The 19,777-nt window shown below is 48.3% G+C and overlaps 2 protein-coding genes and 1 non-coding gene across 3 annotated transcripts; 2 read left to right on the forward strand and 1 right to left on the reverse strand.

Annotated features, from left to right (window-relative positions):
• The first annotated feature begins 1,661 nt into the window (after positions 1–1,661).
• On the forward strand, positions 1,662–3,934 carry LOC119353357 (60S ribosome subunit biogenesis protein NIP7 homolog). The gene is made up of 2 exons (XM_037619957.1): positions 1,662–2,320; positions 3,664–3,934. The coding sequence occupies exon 1, from the start codon at positions 1,753–1,755 to the stop codon at positions 2,317–2,319; it is 567 nt and encodes a 188-aa protein (XP_037475854.1). The 5' UTR covers positions 1,662–1,752; the 3' UTR covers position 2,320; positions 3,664–3,934.
• A 1,064-nt stretch (positions 3,935–4,998) lies between these two features.
• LOC119353358 (photosystem I reaction center subunit N, chloroplastic) lies at positions 4,999–5,883 on the forward strand. Its single transcript, XM_037619958.1, has 3 exons — positions 4,999–5,285; positions 5,373–5,498; positions 5,587–5,883. The coding sequence occupies exons 1-3, from the start codon at positions 5,064–5,066 to the stop codon at positions 5,674–5,676; spliced, it is 438 nt and encodes a 145-aa protein (XP_037475855.1). The 5' UTR covers positions 4,999–5,063; the 3' UTR covers positions 5,677–5,883.
• Positions 5,884–6,155: 272 nt separating this feature from the next.
• Positions 6,156–6,226, reverse strand: TRNAG-CCC. Its single transcript has one exon. It is a non-coding gene; the product is annotated as a tRNA-Gly (tRNA).
• Positions 6,227–19,777: the final 13,551 nt, after the last annotated feature.

The following is a 19,777-nucleotide window of genomic DNA, read 5'->3' on the forward strand; positions in this document are numbered from 1 at the left end:
GGGATTTTGCCGCGCCCCCAAAAATTTTTGCGGGGCGGAGCGAGATGCGGGGTCTGACCGGGCAGGTTTTTCCGCCCCGACGCGCATTTTGGCGGTTATTTTGCGGGTCGGGGCGGGATGCAGGGTCTGCTAGAGTTGCTCTAAGATGTTGCCCCAATCGAAAAATCGCATCCCGACTCCTCAGACCTAACCCAAATGTCTGGGCTGTCCTGCATCCCTTGAATCCAACTCATGTGGGATGAATATGAGGTGATCTGAATACGCCCAGACGCAGCCGTCATGTGGGACCATCCCATGTTGGCCCACCTCGACGCCACATAAACCCCACCTCATTCTCAATCGGATCAAACCTTATCACTCCCCGAGTCGGAAGTCGCAACTCCCCGAGTCGGAAGTGCGGGTCGCTCTCTGCGCGAGGCACAGGGCGACGCAGGCCGGATGTAGCCAGTCCAGCTATAGGTCATGTAGATTCACGCCCAGGCCGCTTCCCACGACCTGGAGGACGACCTTCTTCACGACGTCATCTGCCACTCCTTGCCCACGACGGAGACGAGCGCCCGCCGTCGCCGCCGCAAAGATGCCAAGGCATAGCGGCTCGGTATCGAGGAATTCAAGCGGCTCGTGCGACAAAGGACGACCAACACGACGAAAGCTCAACGCCTCGCCGAGAGCAGGTCCCCGTCACTCGACGCCTGGCAGACCTCCCCTCCTTGTCCTCGTCCACCTCCATCGGTGGCGGCACCACAAGTGTCGATGTGACACCCCTTTGACCACCGACATCAACGCCGAGGAGTATTACATCCGCTCTAGAGACACCAAGGGCAAGGGCCCGACAAGGAAGTGGTGGAATTCGACGCCTCGTATCTATTTTTATCTATCGTTTAGTCGTATATCATAGTCGATCGACAAACTTTCTATGTCTGATCTTTTGTGAACTTATTATGCCCGATTTGTATAAACTTGATGTGCCCACTATACTATGTTGAATTTATCTACGTAGTGTTGATCACCTTGCATGGGGTTGCAGGGATTTAAGGGGGGTAGCTACGGATGCGGGGAAATGAGAGGTGACCGGGCGTTGTTCACGGACATATAGACTTGGGGGGGGGGGGAATTGACAAGTCCGATGGTAGATGCTCTAAGCATTCATAGGGTACCTTTTTCTTCATGATGGTGAAACTCGAGAGTAGCAACATAACGCGTCATCGGCACATGCAGAATGGTTGATTCTCCGTGTTCGGTTTTATATAGGGATTCAACTCCTTCGTGGAATAAATTCAGAAATAATGCAAGCACTAGGATTTGAACCCTGGGCTGGGGATATCACTGTCCCTCTAACCATCTAACCACAGGTTGGTTCGCTCCGGTTTGAATCTCTAGTAGTTATATCTACATGTATGAGTATGCTTTATCTCTAGTAGTCATATGTATATATGTATGAGTATGGTGTTAGGAACCACATATACACATAATTCGGCAAGCGATTTTTGAAAAAGAATTTGGTTAAAAAAAATGGAAAGTGGTCAAATGGAGCGGGCATACGCAAAACCATTGGCATGCGAAGCAATTGTGAGGCATGCTATCAGCCGTAGGATTTAACCGATCCAACGGCCGACAATCTGAAGGCCCGCAGTCCCGATAAAACCAAGGGGGAGGAAGCACCCGACTAAACCCTAGCCGCCGTCCGTCCCCAACCTTCACCGCCGCTCCCCCCTCAGCCCTCCGCCCCCAAACCCCGCCGCCGCCTCCACCATGCGGCCGCTCGACGAGAAGGAGACCACGATGGTCTTCGAGAAGCTCTTCAAGTTCACCGGCCCCAACCTGAAGCACCTCCTGGAGCGGCCCTCCGTGGAGGGCCCCGACCCGGAGCCCGGCCGCTACTGCCTCCGCCTCCACAAGAACCGCGTCTTCTACGCCTCCGAGTCGCTCGTCCGCCGCGCCACCGCCGTCTCCCGCACGCGCCTCGCCGGGGTCGGCACGCCCATCGGCAAGTTCACCCACGGCGGCGCCTTCCACCTCACCGTCCACGCGCTCGACCTCCTCGCCGCCCACGCGCGCCGCCGCATCTGGCTCAAGCCCGACACGGAGCGCTCGTTCCTCTTCGGCAACTCCGTGCCCAAGTCCGCGCTCGCGCGCATCACCGAGAACACCAAGTCCGGCGACGGCGTCGTCGTCATGTCCATGGCCGACGTGCCCCTCGGGTTTGGGGTCGCCGCCAGGGGCGCGCAGGACTGCAGGAAGGCCGACACCAACGCCGTGGTGGTGCTCCACCAGTCCGACGCCGGCGAGTACCTCCGCAAGGAGGAGGAGCTCATGTGAGGTGAGGGTCCAGGCTTGGTTGTTCTTGTGTTTACTGATTGGACCATTTGCGTGAATTTAGGGACCCAATGTCTTACTATCTTTTCGAGAGTTCCTGCATATGTTATATGAATGTACTGGATGATTAATTGACTATGAGATGAGGCGATTGCAAATTTTCGGTGATAATTGGTCTTCTTCTCACCTGTGAGTGCATTAAATGAAATTTTTGGATCATATTACTTAATTGTTCCATTCGTTTATTAGTCGTTAGACGGCGCTGGTTATGTGAGGGCAGGCCTGGCGCAGTGGTGAAGTCCTCCCCACTTGTGCCAAGAGGTCCTGGGTTCGAACCAGCCTCTCTGCATTGCACTTTGCAGGGGTAAGACTAGGTTCCTATAATCCCTCCCCAGACCCCACCTTGTGTGGGAGCTTCTATGCACTGGGTCTGTCCTTTAGACGGCGCTGGTTATGTGTCTTAATAAACCATATAACTGATCCTCTTTTGGGGATGAACTGGTTAATTGAAGAAGTATGTTGCATCAGTTAGGCTAATAGAATAACATAAATGGTGATCTTCAATTTGGCACTTTGATCAAGTGTTGTCTTATGCTGTTGCGGTGATGTATTGACTTACCTGGACTATCATTCAAGGACAGGAATGCTTTTATTCCCACCTCTGGTGCACACGCACTCTTTTGTTTTGTTTCTTGAGGCTCTCTGTAATAGTGCTGTGCGAACTACTTCAGAAGTACTCCCTCCGTCCCGTAATATAAGAGCGTTGTTAACACTGAAAACGCTGTTATGTTATGGGTCGGAGGGAGTAGATGTTTTCACATGAGACTAGTGAGCCTTTGGATGTACATAATGTTGTCAGAAGTTAGAATGCCCGTAAACAATAACCGCCCTGATCAGTTGTTGTCGTGACTGGTAAAAACATAAAGCGAAACATGAGCTCTGTGCTGTTCGGACAGAAAGTGGCGTTTTTCCATCATGAACTTAATTAAAACGCTTAGTATACTGGACTGAGATTGTGTTACAGGTTTAATTCTGATATATACTTGACTAAAATTAGTTTATCATTTCCGTGTAACTGTGGCATGCGCTTGCTGTTAGATTGATCTCACCACTTATGGATGATGGAATCCTGCTTCTGCAGCTGCAGTACTGTTGGTACTTGAGCAGAAAATAAACCGAGCACCCGCTTTTCGCTTTTGTCCATGCCATTTGATTGTTCTGTGAGACCACCCTGTGACAATCAACACCATCTTTGCTTAGTCATGCAGCCTGTAGATGAGCATGTTATTTGTATGTCACACTTGGTTTGCCCCATGGGAATCTGATTTACGGCATTTGTGCTTGCAGGTGATGTGTGACTGGTGCTGAAAGATGTGTTCCCTTCCGTGGTTGCGATCACCGATCATCTGTGCTTGCAATCAGTGTGCAGTTCGTCCACCATTCTGTATTCTGCAGTTTTTATACAGGGCAAGGAAAAGCGGATGTCTGATCGTAGCAGAGTAGTTCTGATGGCTATAAATTTTGTCACGCTGTAGCTTATCAGTAAGCCACTGCATTGTATCGTGTGAACTGTGAACTAAAGATTAAGATAATGACACATTTCCTCTTGGAGCCCTAATTGTTTTTATGTTTGATCGACAAATTACTAACCAGCAAGCTAACCTGCTCATGAATGCCCCTGGTTTCATCACGCTTGAAGCCGCGAAGCTTTGGCAGCCATAGAGCTACGGTTAGCCATAGTAAGATTCTTATAGACAAACATTCGCCACTACTCTAGGTACCATATGGGCGGTACTCTTGGTTTACTTTTTATGGGGTGACATGGCTCGCCATTGCCAGGACAAAACATATGACTGGATACATTGTCAGCAGATTTGATCTTCATCTTCAGTGATATAAAACATACAATTCCAATTCCAAGGTCAGGTTAGCAAAAGGAGATTAACTTCATTCTTAAATAAGAATGAACAAACAAATATGTTGTCAGTACCGTGGGAGGGTACTATGATACCACTACACCAGATGCGCTTAGTTGTTTTGTGACCATTGATTACGGATAATAAACATTAGTACACTAAAATCCATTGCACAGCTAACCTAAGTTTCAAATTTATCCAAAAGATTCTAATTAGTGGTCGGAGATATAAAGCTTTCACTACACGCCTTTAGAAACGTCATGTAATTTTGAATAGAACTAGTAGTATGTATTACCTCCGTCTCGGTGAATAAGTCATTCGCGTAGTTCTAGGTCGACGATTTAACTATCTAAATATGTATTATATGTAACAAAATATATATATTTAGAAACTACATCCGTGTAGAAATCTAGTGATATACTTTTTATGACATATAACATATATTTAATTGCTCAAATCGATGACCTAGAACTACGCGAATGACTTATTCACCTAGACGGAGGTAGTACTGTACAAATAGCAAATGAGCCGTTTCGTGAGAGCTCAAGGGTTAAAAATCTAAATCTAGTGGCACAGTCAGGTCAAGGCCAAGGAGATCTTGCCACGTGTCGTATGGGCCCCATCCCGTAAGGATAATGGGAGCCACCGTGGCGCCAAGGCCAGCCAATGGAATGGAAGCAAGCCTCACCCTATCCACACGCCCACCGCAGCGCCGTTTTCCCTCCACAGCATCCTCCGCGATCAAAAACAAAACCATCACCACACCCCCCCTCCCCTGAGGCCACACACACGCACACACACCAGATTCATCAAGAAAACCTCGAGAGGATCATGGCCGGCGTGAACACCAGTGTGGTCGGCCTCAAGCCCGCCGCGGCGGTGCCGCAGTCCGCCTCGCCGGCGGCGGCAAAGCGCGTGCAGGTCGCCCCGGCCAAGGACCGGCGGTCGGCGCTTCTCGGCCTGGCGGCCGTCTTCGCCGTCACGGCCGCCTCCGCCGGGTCGGCCAGGGCAAGCGTCTTCGACGAGTACCTCGAGAAGAGCAAGCTCAACAAGGTCCGCTCTGTTTCCTTCCTTCCCTGTCGCCGTCGGTTCGTTGCTCATTTCTCACCGGACTTTTTGATGATTTTTGCGCGTGATCAGGAGCTGAACGACAAGAAGAGGGCGGCGACGAGCGGCGCCAACTTCGCGCGCGCCTACACCGTCCAGTTCGGCAGCTGCAAGTTCCCCTACAACTTCACCGGCTGCCAGGACCTCGCCAAGCAGAAGGTAGCTCTCCTGTTTATCTAACCCTCCATGGCCGGATGAACTCTAAGCTCTGGCTGGCTGACGATCATGTCTTCTTGTGTGGTTGCAGAAAGTCCCGTTCATCACCGACGACCTGGAGATCGAGTGCGAGGGGAAGGAGAAGTTCAAGTGCGGATCCAACGTCTTCTGGAAATGGTGAAGCTGGTCGATCTGCCAGGCAATATGGCGAGTGCTGATGTATGTCAGCGCACCGCGTGTACCTAGATGTCCAAACTGCGCAAGTGTTTCGACTGTGAAGTTATCGTCGCTGTAATTTTATCATCATCAAGTGGAATTCTGTTTTCACCTGGATATGGATATATGCATGTTAGCATGTATCTTGTCACATCCAGAACGCGAACATTCATCAGTTAGAATCTTTCAAGCGAACTGCTTAGGCAATTTCGAGATCAGTTGGGAAAACACACGCAAAAAAAAGTAAATGATACCAAGCTGATTCTAACTCTAAGCAAAGATGCAAACCAAGCTGATTGGCATAAAGCCACCATATTTGCCAGCCACGTCGCCTAGTTAGATTTCCAAGGTTAGGTTACAACACATAGATCACATAGATTAATTATCTTTTTGATTATATATACGAATGAGCAATCGGAAAATAAAAATGGGAGAAAAAAATTATGCGCATCCAGGGAATCGAACCCTGGTCAGTACCGTGGGAGGGTACTATGATACCACTACACCAGATGCGCTTGTCTATCAGTGAACCTTGATGAGTCTAAGTGTAGTGTACAGAATAAATTCCAAAGTCCGGTGTACAACTTGAACGTATATGTATCCTATATGGTTCAAATTTATCTTGACAGTCCACTAATAATTTATTAATTAGTGGTAGAAAGATATAGAAGTTACCCTACAGGCTTCGTAGAAAACTTCATCTAATTTAGAATGGAGCTAGTATAGGTATAGCAAATGAGCTGTTGCGCAAGTCAAGTCAGTAGGAGGTTTTTCTTTAGACAAGTGAGTGGGAGGAGGTGTTTCGGTCTATAAGGCTGGTCATAGTGAGGAGTAATTTATACTAGTGTCATCCATATGTCACTAGTCTAAGTTACTACCTCCATAGTGCAAAGTATCATAGTAGTAGTGTCATAGATTGTTTCATTTATTAGCTTATAGACTCATTTTGCCTTGGGAAGCGCTATGTTACAGTAACATATTATGTTACTCCAAACACCTCTCTCCTCATTAAATACTTGCCACATAAGCAAAATTGTCTTGGGGTGTGTTAAGTTAACACCTAAGTTACTCCCACTATGGCTAGCCTAATCGTCCATGAGCAAAAAAGAGTGACTCTACATCCGCCAGTTTTTTGTTTTACTTATCTCCGTGACTATTAATAATATTAAACAAGCGAATTGTGGCAGAAACATTAAATATCAGCCTTTCGTTATCTTAGGTCCGATGACCTACATTGTTCAAATAATGTTGTCCCAACTAAAGCATCGTAATTAGTAATCAAAACATCGTAGTTACAATCAAAGCACGGTAATTGGCATTCCCAAAAAGGAACATCGTGTCAATAAATCAAATCACCGTAATTAGCATTCTAAAAATAAACATTGCACCAATGAATCAAAGCACAGTAATTAGCAATCAAAAAACAAACATCGTAACTTGGAATGTTTCTAAACTAGTCGACCTGATCCTTAGACCACGACCCTATAAGCCGTGAATTGTGCCACCGCGGCGTCTCGCCAACACCGCTGGAGATATTAATATTCACCGCTTGCAAGACTGAAAGTAAATTGAAGAAGCAAAAAAAGGGCAGCTTGGTGCATATAGCTCCCGCTTGTGGAGGTTTGGGGAAGGGTTGGTCCGCTTTGGGTCTTTTGTACATAGCCTTAAATTTTGGATTGTGTGCTGCATGTACATAACTCCCAAGTGAAACTTAATGTGTGACGTGAAGACCAACAAGTAAAAATCAGGGAGTCCACAATAAGAAATTGGAGGGGTAGTGGGGACAAGAACCCGAAAGGCTATGTATTTCCTACTGTCACTGTTAGTTAGCGCTCGCCTATAGGGCGATGAACGTGGAACAGCTCAGTCGTGACACGAACAGGAACTACTTCCACGATTTTTTGTTTTTTTGTTGTTTTTTCAGTTTGTTTTCAACCAGTCTTTAATCTTTCTTATGTTTTTTTTCATGTTTTATTTTATTTTATTTTCCCTTTTCCTTTTCTTTTTCATTCATTTTAGTTTATTTTTTATTTAATTACATGAACATTTTTATAAAATATGGTGAAAAAATTTGGAATTACATTTTTCCGTATCCTGTTTTATTTAAATACAAGATCATTTTTACTTCCATTTATTTTTCTAACTTTTCTTTGTTGGTTGTTTTCTATCATTATCCTTTCCATCGTGTATTTAAAAAGGTTCACATTCCCAAATTGTTGGTTGTGTTATCAAAATTATTCATTGTGTACTTAAAAAAGGTTCACTATGAAGAATTTTAAGAATGGTCAACGAGTTTACAGAAAGCAATGGTAGTATTTGTGAAAAGGCCCATCGTGCATTCTAAAAATGTTCATCTAATATTAAAAAAATGTTCACTGTGTATTTGAAAATTTTGTTCATGTTTCTAAAAAAAGGTCATTTGTGCTCATCACATATTTCAAAACAAGTATGGCATGTTGTAAAAATATTCATCATGATTTTTAAAAATATGTTCATTGTGTGTTTTAAAAATTGTCCTTTTAAAAACAATGCTAACCCTGATCTTAGAAAGTTTTATCATGCGTTTTCGAAATGTTTATAACATATTTTTGAAAACAAATCATTGTGTATTTAAGAAAGGTCATAGTCTTTTTAAATAATCATTGTTGTGTATTTAAAAAATATACTTTTAATTAGAAAACATATTCATTGTGTAAGAAATGTATTTCTAGAAGATTTCAGAAAATCATAAAAATAGAAAAATAAATGTGAAAAATCAAACCAGAAGGAAAAAACCTGGTGCCGCTTGTTTTTTTAATTATTTTTATCTTTTTTAGTTGATTTTAATTATTATTATCGAAAGTGCCGCTAGTGCGCTGGAATTCCTCAAAGGGGACACGCATGCGAGTGGTCGCTGCGTGTCGCTATAGCGAGTCGTTCCGGCCTGAAAGAGTTCCTTTAATGGGGTGGCCCTGTCGCGCGATTCTCTTTGGTTTTCTTCCATTTATTCCTTTTTATTTTCAGTTTGCTTCTTTACTTTTTTTTCTTTTACCTTCCTTTTTTCGTTTCCATTTTTAACATATTTCTTCGGGGTTTCTATGTTTCTCCACCGATTTTTTATTTTTTATTCTTGTCCTTTTGTTTTATCTTTGAGTTTGTTTCTTCAGCTTTTCTGCGTTTCTTCACCTGTATTATTTGGGTCTTTTTCCTTTTTATTTTTTCAGCTCATGTCTATTGTTTTTCAATAAACAATGTATGTTTTCCTATACTCGCAGAACTTTTTTATACACGTTGCAAATACATGAAGTACTTTATTTTCACATACATATTCAATACTTTTCCGAACACATGTCAAACGTTTTTCAAATACACATTGAAACCGCCACAAATTTTTGTATTAAACTATGATGAAATTTGTTTACACTGTATAAATATTATTCATAAAATGTCGCCGAATATAATTTTTGAACACGTTTTTAAAAAAAATTCAAGCATCATTTTTTTGAATTAGGAAAACGTTTTTTAACACTTATAAATATTTTTGTGAAAATGTTTCGACATTGTTTTAAACCTGTAAATAATTTTTATGTGCCACATACATTTTTTGTATGGTACTCTCACCGTCCATAATATAAGAGCATTTTTTACACTAGTGTTTTTTTATATTGTACATTTATCAAATGTCACAAACATTTTTTGGAACACGTGAAGATTTTTAAAATGTCACATGCATTTTTTTATATTACACAAACCTTTTTTGGCATTCGATAAACATTTTTTGAAGACAAGATGAATGCTTTTTAAAATTTATTTTCTTTTCCACTTTAGAGATCTAAGTAAAGAAAAAAAAAGAAAATGCGCTAGAGAGCGGCATTTCTCCCACGCTAAGCCAACCCATTTATGGGACCGCTTGAGGTGAGTACACCGTCCATCTTGCTCTAAGCAAGACAAAGCAATGCTCGTCCTTGTAGGGGACATATAGACACATCCATGAAGAACATGTACAATCATAAATCCAGTTTTTTTTTTTTGAGAATCTCACAAAGCTTTATTACTGAATCATAATGTTCATAGGTATAAAAAGAAGATCGCCGGGTTGTCCTAGCCAAGTGTGTCGGCCAAACCCTAAAGATAACGCATGCTTTGCGAGATTATGGGCCTCCGTATTGGAGGTCCTATACTCATGAGTAAACGAACATGAAATAAAGGTAGTTGCTCTAGTCTTGATTTCCTCGACAATGGCTCCAAATTCTGCTGAGCTTCCCTGTCTGATTGCATCTACCACCACCTTGCAATCGGAGGCAACAAGTAAATGGTTGATATAGAGATCTTCTGAAAGTGCTAATGCCTCCCGAACAGCTAGTGCTTCTAGCACTTGGGGGTTGTGCAGTCCTCTGAAAACGAGAGCTGACGCTCCCATGAACAAACCTCTCTCATCCCTGCAAACCACACCAACTGCGCCAAACGTACCTGGGCGTGACACGGCCGCGTCCACATTGAGTTTGTAGTAATCTGTTGGTGGTGGAATCCACGTACGGGGTCGTGGTACTGCTATCCCATGTGCTTCCTCCTTCTTCTTCTTCAAAAACTCTATGTCTGATAAGTAAGCTTTGATGAAGTTGTCAGTGGCAAACGGAGTCTGGTATATATCCTCATGTATAGCTTTCCGTCTTGCACTCCAAATCGCCCATAAAGTAACAATCATCAACTGAAATTGCTCCGGTGGAAGAGAGTCATTCATGGCAAAGAGCCACAGCCGTGCGTCAGGTTCTGAGGTTGCCCACATGTGCTCGACCATCTCGGCATCTGAAAGTGCCCACACACACCTAGACACATTACACTCCAGCAAAGAATGCCGCCAGCTATCCTGCCCTCCGCATAGGGAGCAAGCACTCGTAGTGGCCATATGACGATGGTTTAGGACATCTCCCGTAGGGAGTGAGTGTTGCGCCAATCGCCAAGTGAAAAAGCGCAGTTTCGGTGGCACTGACATGTTCCATAGCGAGTTCCACCCCCTCATCTCATGTTCAGAGTTGGAAGGATCCTCCCTTTCCTCCAGCCATGCCTCGCGCCCAATCTTGATCTTGACAATCATCTTATAAGCTGACCGTACAGAAAAACGCCCCCTTGGATCATCATTCCATGCCCAGAAATCGTCCACACGCCGTGTACAGAGCGGTATTTGCAAGATCGCCTCCACATCAATGGGTATGAACACCTGTCTAAGCAAGTCCTCTCGCCATGCAGCTCTAGTGTGGTCGATCAGATCAGAAACCAGTTGCGGTGGGTCAGCAACTAAGGAGGCCACCGGCTTCATCATTTCGTCCCTTGGGATCCAACTATGTTGCCATATGTTCGTGGTAGTTCCATCACCAATACGCCGGATAGCTCCTTGGGTGATAATATCTCTCCCATCAAGTATAGATCGCCACACCTGAGAAGGATGTGGACCTAGTTGAGCTTCAAGGACTGTACATTGTGGAAAATATGATGCTTTAAGGATTTGTGCACTAAGAGAGGAGGGATCATTCAATAATCTCCAAATTTGCCGAGACAAAAGTGCCAAGTTGAAGATTTCTATATCCCGAAAGCCAAGTCCTCCCAAACTTTTCGGTCGGGTCATCAAATCCCAAGCTACCCAACATGGTTTCCTCTTGCCTCTCTTGCTCCCCCACCAAAATTGACGAATGAGTGACGTAATGCTTCCACAAAGGCCTCGAGGTAATCTGAAGCAAGACATCGAAAAAACTGGTAAAGCTTGAGCCACAGATTTTATGAGAACCTCCTTTCCTGCCACTGATAAAAGTTTCTCCATCCATCCCTTTATCCTTTCCCAAACTCTGTCTCGTAAATATTTGAAGGTGCCATTTTTGGACTGTCCAACATCGGTCGGTAGACCCAAATACTTTTCACTCAAAGACTCATTCTGCACATTAAGTATATTCTTTATCTCCACCCTAAGGGTCTCCGGGCATCCCTTACTGAAAAATATGGACGATTTATCATAGTTTACCCTTTGGCCCGAAGCCAAGCAATATGCATCAAGTAGGTTTGAAACCTCATTTGCGCCCTGGACACTAGACTTGAAAAGCAGCAGGCTGTCATCTGCAAACAAAAGGTGGTTCACTACCGGAGCCGTGGGCGCCACCTTTATGCCACCGAGCACTAATGACTGAGAACTGTGTTTTAAAAGGCACGAAAGGCCCTCCGCTGCAATCAAGAATAAGTAAGGGGAAATAGGATCTCCCTGCCTGATACCACTGGAAGGTGAGAAGCTCTCTAATCTTTCTCCATTAAACAAGACCGAGAATGAAACAGAAGTGATCATGCTCATAACTGTATGGATCCAATCTGGTGCAAAGCCAAGCTTAACCATAATTGCCTTTAGATAAGGCCACTCTAGTCTGTCATATGCCTTCATCATATCAAGCTTAAGTGCACAAAAGTTGTTTGTCTTGGATCTGTTTCTCTTCATGAAGTGCAAACATTCATACGCACAAATAATATTATCCATGATCAACCTCCCGGGAACAAAGGCTGATTGCTCCTTTGAGATAATATCTGGCAATATCAACTTCAATCTATTCGACACCACTTTAGAAGCTATTTTATAAATCACATTGCAAAGGCTGATAGGCCTAAACTGGGTAAGTAGAGTGGGATTTTGTACCTTGGGTATTAACACGAGTACCGTATCATTAATGCTTGCAGCAGTCTCCTCTCCACGGACGATCCGAAGCACCACTTTAGTTACTTCATCCCCACAAATGTCCCAGTGGCGCTGATAGAAGTGTGCAGGAAAACCATCTGGCCCCGGTGCCTTCGTAGGAAACATCTGAAACAGGGCCTGCTTTACTTCCTCATTTGTGTAAGGAGCGCAAAGCGAAGCATTCATCTCTGGTGTCACTTTCCGAGGCACATGTTGTAATACATCATCTACCCCCTGTACACCTTCCGTCGTGTACAAGGTTTTATAGAAATCTGTCACAAGTTGTTTCATCTCAGCCTTGTCCTCTACTCTTATACCCAGCGCATTGTGTAGAGCTCGAATCATATTCTTCCTACGCCGCATATTTGCTCTCATGTGAAATTTTTTTGTGTTGCGATCACCCGCAGTCAGCCACTGTATGCGCGATCTTTGTCTCCACATTAACTCCTCCCTATGATAGAGCTCAACCAGTCGTTCATTCAACTTTTGCTCAAGGTGATTTGGAGCAGTCCTAGACGGAACACTCCGAAGCCTCTCTAGCTCCGCTTTTGCCTTCTTGATCTCCTTCCTAACACTTCCAAAAGTTGCATCCTCCCATGCCGAGAGGTTCTTTGACAGAAGCTCCAATTTTCTGCGAATCCCCTCAACTCCTTGATCCGCTTGCAGTTCGCTCCATCCTGAGCTGATAGTGTCACGCCATGATTCATGTGACTCCCACATCACTTCGTACCGGAAGCTCGGTTTAGGGCGTGGTAAAACCTCTTCAAACTGTACGAGTATTGGTCCATGATCCGAGGACGCCGAAGTTAAGTTTGTAACCTTGGCCATAGGGAAAAGCGCCGCCCAATCAGCTGTGGCCATCGCTCTGTCAAGCCTCACGCGGGTGTAGGATCCCCCAGTCACTTTTTTCTCAAAGGTCCAAAATCTGCCATGATAGCCCAAGTCCATCAACATGCAAACGTCAACCGCATCCCGGAAACCTTGTATTTGTGCATTACTCCGATTAGCAGCTCCCTCATGTTCATCCGGACGTAAAACTTCGTTAAAATCGCCCAAACACAGCCAAGGGAGGTTGCTAAAAGACGCCAACCCCTTTAGGAGATCCCATGTTTGGTGTCTCAGTTGTGTCTGGGCCTCGCCATACACGCATGTCAACCTCCATGGGTCTTTCCCTTCCTCTACCACCTTTGCATCAATATGATAAACAGAATCACCCAAAATCTCAACATTTATTGTATTATTCCAAAAAATCCCTATTCCTCCACTTCTTCCTTGACTATCTATCGCATAGGCATTATCATAGCCCAAAGTGTTAGCTAAAGCTTCTACACGTGCACCCTTTACTTGAGTTTCAACAATACACAACACGGTAGGGGTAAATTTCTTCGCAAAGTCGCGAAGCTCACGAACTCGCGGCTTTACCCGCGCCGTGACAGTTCCAACAAAATGAACTCATTGCGTCCGGCGGCACTCCTCGGAGGAGCCCGCCGATCCATCATACTGGTCCTTGCCACGTTCCACTCCATCTGTCACCATACTCGGTGTCCCTGCATCAGACAACTCCTTAAACAGGGCTCCTTTATTGCCAACATCTTTCTTCCGTCGCTTCACCTCTTTCCTTGGAGACACATATACAGGCGGCATCGGTGGAACCCCGTCCGGCTTTCCAGAGATTACAAGAGCTGTAGAGCTCACTGGGACCACGTCCCCTTCTCCATCATCGCTCGAGTGAACTGTCTCTGGATGGTTCTTGTCCGAAGATTGCCTCTTGTTACTTGCCACCACTACCCCCAGCGTTGCAGCAGTCGGTTCCTCGATCATACCCTTGGGCTCGCTTGGCCCCGATACTTCTGTGGTCATTGCATTGTCCTCTCCTTCATCCTGCCTCCCCGCCTCCCTGCGAGGTTCATTCTGATATGCATTGAAGCGCCAACTTTGATTGGGGTTATACTGCTCTCGCCCCCTACCTCTTCCTCCTGCATTCCTTGGGCCGCCTCGTCCCCTCTGGTTACCAAAACCACCTCTGCCAGGTTACCTGAAGCGGATATTGTCAGCCAGAACAAATTCACCCCACTCAAACTTTGTCTCATCATGAACACCATCACCACACTCCTCGTGCCAATGCCCGCATTCACCACAGTTAAAGCAAAAGACAGGTAATTTCTCATATTTTACTTGATATCTAACTCGTTCATCCCCCTTCTTTCCAGTGACAAACCTCTTAATTTTTGCGTTGATATCGATTTTCACCCTCACCCGGACAAATTCACCAAAGAAACCTGCCGGTAGCTTGAGCTGCACTTCTTCCACCTCGCCAATTCGCGATGCCATCCCCCTGACTGCAGGCTCGATCAAAAAGTTGTCAGGTAAACGATGGATTTGCGCCCAAACTGCCAACTTATCCAACTTGATGTTATCAGGGTTTTTGAACCCATCATACTCCACCAAAATCACTGCTTGGTCTCTGAAAAGCCATGGCCCCTCTAGCATGGCCTTATTCCAATCCCCTAGACAACCAAACTGCGCTGTGAACAAGTTGTCCTTCACCTTCCTCCAGACCACCGTTTTCGCTGGATTCCAGGCTGCACGCATGTCCCCATAAAGAGCATTAGGGCTGAAAGTCCTTGTAGTGTGTACCCTGGCTATGGCTAGCCACTTCGCCGGCGCCCCCAGATCCGGCAACTCCTCCTCCCACACGAAATCATCATCTTCCTCCTCCTGCAAATTCAACCTGGCTAGCAGCTCCTTCGTCGTCTCCTTGCCATGCTGCCCCTTCGAGCTTGATCCCGACGCCATGAACCGAGCAGTCTAGTTGCCGCCAACGAAAACCCTAGATCGATCTGCCGGAGAAACCACTATAACCAAGGACGGGTAAGGTCAGGAGGGGCCTCCCTTGATCAGCCCGAGTCCAGGGGATCACCAGCAGGTTCGATCGGGGAAAAGAAGGTAAGATCCGGCCGCGGCGCCGGAGTATGTCGAAACCCTAGGCTATCGCCGTCGGGGAGAGAAAACTCGCCGAGAGAAAACGACAAACCGAGCTCCGGAAGTGTTGGATTCTGGAGCTCGGTTTAATCATAAATCCAGTCTAATAAAGGCATCTTCCTGAAATATCCCCTCACCTATATGTCCGAACAACACTAAAACCTATATGTCTGAACCGAACACTTTTAGGCCTCCAATAAGGCCGTCCATATTGCCGGTCTGGTTTGGACACCCAAAACTTCCCAGCACAACCTCAAATCAGTGGTGGTATAGGGAAATCTAGACGTCTGTCACATAAGACTCCGATAATCCAAAACCATCCAAAAGCCCAACCGGCGCTCGTGGTTTCACACTTAATGGAAGCCCATCATCTCTTCGCATACCTGCATTCATAGTGCGATCGCCAATTCACAACCCGAGGAGCCTCCCTGACTTTAAAAAGGAGGCTGACGACCCCCAAACCCTAACTGTCCCATTTCCACCACCCTCACGCACTTCCACCGTTGTCGTCGCTCATAGCCGATCTCGCCGCGAGGTTGTCCAATGTCATCATGGCTGGACAAAAGATCACATACTACAAGATGCTCACACCAGAGCAACGCGCAGAAAACGTCTCCAAGGTAAGCGTCGCAAAGCCCGACGTGCGGCTTGCATTGTGGCCAGCCAACCTTCAAGCTCTGTGGAGGCAAGCTCGGAGGAAGACAAGGAGGAGGGCAACCCCATGGCGACGGCGGGGGTCGCCATGGAGGAGCACAAGGAAGAGGAGGAGGAACTGATGGCGGTTGACCCGGCCGCCAATTTTGCAGCTGCAGGGTTCGAGGTGGCCAACATCATGACAGGTGGGGGCACTACAGGAATTGGCTTATTTGCCATCCGCCATGGCGGATGGCAAAGACACCAAAAACGTACAATCTCCCCCGGCAAAGAGGGTCACGGTAAACGGGTTCTTTGTCGTCCATGAAGGACGGCAAAGAACATGGATCGTAAAAAATGTGTGTTAGCCACATTAGGTGTCTAACGGTGGCCTTTGCCGTCTGTCAACGGACGGCAAAACGTGCTCTGACACATCACCCACGTGCCAGGCATGACGTGTGCCGTCCAGCCGCGTCGCCCAGTCAAACTGACGCGCGTCGCCCGATCAAACTACAGCGTTTGCCACCCCGACGCCCCATCCCGTCGACGGCCGCTTCGCCTTTCGCCCCCGCCGCCCCGTCCCGTCCCGAGGCGCCGGCATTAATGAGAAGTAATGCTGGTGCCGACCCGGCCGCCCGACTCCCGTCGCCCGGACGGCTATAAGACACCGCCCCGGCCGCCGTCACCCCACACCCGACTCCTGCCGCCGATGAGAACCAGTGCAGCACCGACGATGGCCTACCACCATAGGAGCGGCAGTGCTGGCGGTGACGACGACGCCCAGAGCTCCTGGCCGTCGAGCCTCGGCAACCCGAAGACGGCGGAGCTGTGCCGGTACGGCCTGCTCGTGCCGCCGGGCTGCCGTTTTCCCCAGCAATGGCACATCTTCACCGACGGCTACCCGACGCTCGGTGTGACGGCGGAGGAGCTCCAAACCCACCGCGGCGGCCGCCACAACATCGCCGGCCGTCACGCCTTCTGGAAGAGGAAGGTGTACGACAAGGTCATCGCCGCCTTCTGGCCGGCGGAGGCCGAAGTGACCTCACGGGCGCGAGCGGCCACCTTCGTGCCCCGGCGCCGATGCACGGCCGAGCCCCACGGGAGCGCCATCGCAGAGCTGCCCGCCGCCAACCAGCCCCCCGGCTGCGCCGGCACCCGCACCAGCCGTCCCCCGGCCATGGATCTGCCACCGGAACAGGTGGTCCTCCGCAAGGACGGCGACCCGGACGACACTCCGGGCTGGCACGTCGCCCTACAGGCATCGGAAGCGGCGGCGTCGGTGGCGGCGACGGCGGCTGCGAGGGAGGTCGCCGGGGTTGCAACCGCCGCAACCATGTCGGCAGAGGAGGCCGTGATGGCGCCGGAGGACTAGGAGGCCGCGATGGCGCTGGCGGAGGACGAGCAGGAGGACGACAACCCCGTTGAATGGGATGACATCGCCGACCGCAACAGCGACGACGACGACAGTGACAACGAAGCGGTCGTGATCGACCTAGCGGCTAGCGATGAAGAATTTTAATTTCATTTAAATGACTATGTAAAATATCTCTATATATGCAATGAGAAAAAATGTGTTTGTTTAATTTTTTACCCGGATGGCGGACGGTGTGCACGAGCGGCGGGGCGTCGGGGGTGGGGGGAGCTGCGTGGGACGCCGCGCTGCGGGCCGGGGCGTCGTGCAGGAGCGGCGGGACGTCGGGGGGGAGGGGCATGGGGTCGGCGGCGGCGGGGGGTACGGTGGGGAGAGAGAGAGAAGGGGGTATGGGAAACAGGGAGAGAAGGGGGGAGACAGGGTTAGGGTTAGGGTGGGGGCGTCAGCGCCGTTAGGGAGATTTTGTTTACCGTCCGCTAGCTGATGGTAAAGTATCTTTGCCGCCAGCTAGCCGACGGCAAAGAACTGGCTAACGGCAAAAGCTTATTTGCCGTCCGCTAGCGGACGACAAAGAACTGGCTGACGGAAAACTTCGTCTTTGCCGTCCGCTTGACGGTAAAATCTTTGATTCCAGTAGTGGGGGATGACATCCACCTCCTCTCCATGAAGGAGGTGGAGGAGCATTACCACCTTGCGTTGGACGAGGCAAAAATTGATGCAAAGCTCGAGGATCCCGCCATCATGCTCCCGCTCTTCACGGACGCAGAGCTCGTTGCTGAGAACCAGGTGTAACACCCCCAGTGTCATGCTACAGTATCCTCTGTGATTAAACTAATCATTTTTCCAAATAGTGCTTAATCATTTTTGTTCAATATCCTATTTGAAATTCCAGTCAATTCAAATTCAAGTGAAGTTTGAAGTTGCTCAAAAGTTGCTGGAAAAATGTTCATCATATGTCAAAAATTCCATAACAATTATTTGTTAAGGAACACAACATTATCATCAACTCTAAATGGTCCTAATGCATTTTAACAGAGAAAAAATAGCCTTTAAAATGCCCTTTTCTTTATTGTGTAAATTCAATTGAACTCCAAAAATGCCCAAACTTTTTGTGGCAGTGCTGGATATTGCAAAGTAATTATGTGACCAAGTTTCACATTTTTGCAAAATCTTATGGAAGCTCAAAATATTACTAAACCCCTTTCTGTAAAAAGAAAAAAAAGTAAAAAAAAGAGAAAGAGCACAAACCACTGTGCACTGGGCCGAGTGCATAGTGCCTGGCCCGAGCCTCGGCCCACTCCAGCTAGTCTGGCCCAGCCCCTCCTCGTGTCGCCTTCTCCCCCTGTTCCCCCGACCGGGGTTGCAACAGGGGCGAGCCCCGCCGGACCGCCTCGCCGTCGACGACGAGGGAGGGGATAAGAGCGCCCCCTCGACGCCTCGAGTCCTCCCCCTCACCTGCCGCCACTCCCACTTCCCCTCGCCCACTCCGCCTGTTCCTCCTCTCCTCTCCCCCTTTAGATCCACCGCTTCCGAGCGCGTCCATGGCCGCGACGCCGTGCTGACCGCGGCCACCGCTGTCCCCGCCCCTCTCCGACGAGTCCCCGAGTGCTGCCGTGCCCAGCTACATCTTCTCCGACCACGGACTCGAGCTCGTCGCCCCTAGAGCACCGTCACGCCGCCGTCTTCAACCTCCGTTCGCCCGGGATCACCGCCGCTGTACGTCGCTGTCGAGCTCCCTCCGGCTCCCTCGTACGCTTCCCTACACCCGCAGTGAGCAGCCGCTTCGATCTCCCCTCTCCTTGGTCTCTCCTAGTAGCCGTAGCCACCGTTCCCGTCGCCGCCCGAACGCAGCTCCGCCGCGAGGCTCGCCGCCGATGTTGTGGTCGTTGACCTGCTCGTCTGAGCACTCGAACGTGCTCAGGTCCCCTCACCGCGGCCGCTCGTGCCGCTAGATCCCCTCCCCGTGCCCTCTATCGCCGTTGGCGGAGATGGCCGAACTCCGGCGTCCGCCTCGCCGCGTGCCGTCGTCGTTTTAGGTCTTCCCGAGGCCAACCGTTAGCGCCACGCGACGCGCCTCGCTCCCCTCTTTCGAACGCCACCTTGTGCGCGCAAAACGGTGGCCGGAGCGCGTTTTCCGACGAGTCCCGAGGCCTCCGCCGCATTCTGGCGTCGCCGCCGACGAGTCGCCGGCCCCGCTAAGCTGGCGCCGCGTGGGACCCATCCACGATCGCTGACGAGTGGGCCCCTGCGCCCTTTTGACCGCGTTGACCAAAGTCAACGCGGGGCACTGTTCATCCCTCTCGCTGACATGTGGCCCCCCTCTGTTATATTAGTCTAATAACGTTTTATAAATAAAAAGGATTAGTTAACCTAAAACTCTCACTGACGCCC

Source organism: Triticum dicoccoides, chromosome 2A, assembly GCF_002162155.2.
Source record: "Triticum dicoccoides isolate Atlit2015 ecotype Zavitan chromosome 2A, WEW_v2.0, whole genome shotgun sequence".
Taxonomy (NCBI): Eukaryota; Viridiplantae; Streptophyta; class Magnoliopsida; order Poales; family Poaceae; genus Triticum; species Triticum dicoccoides.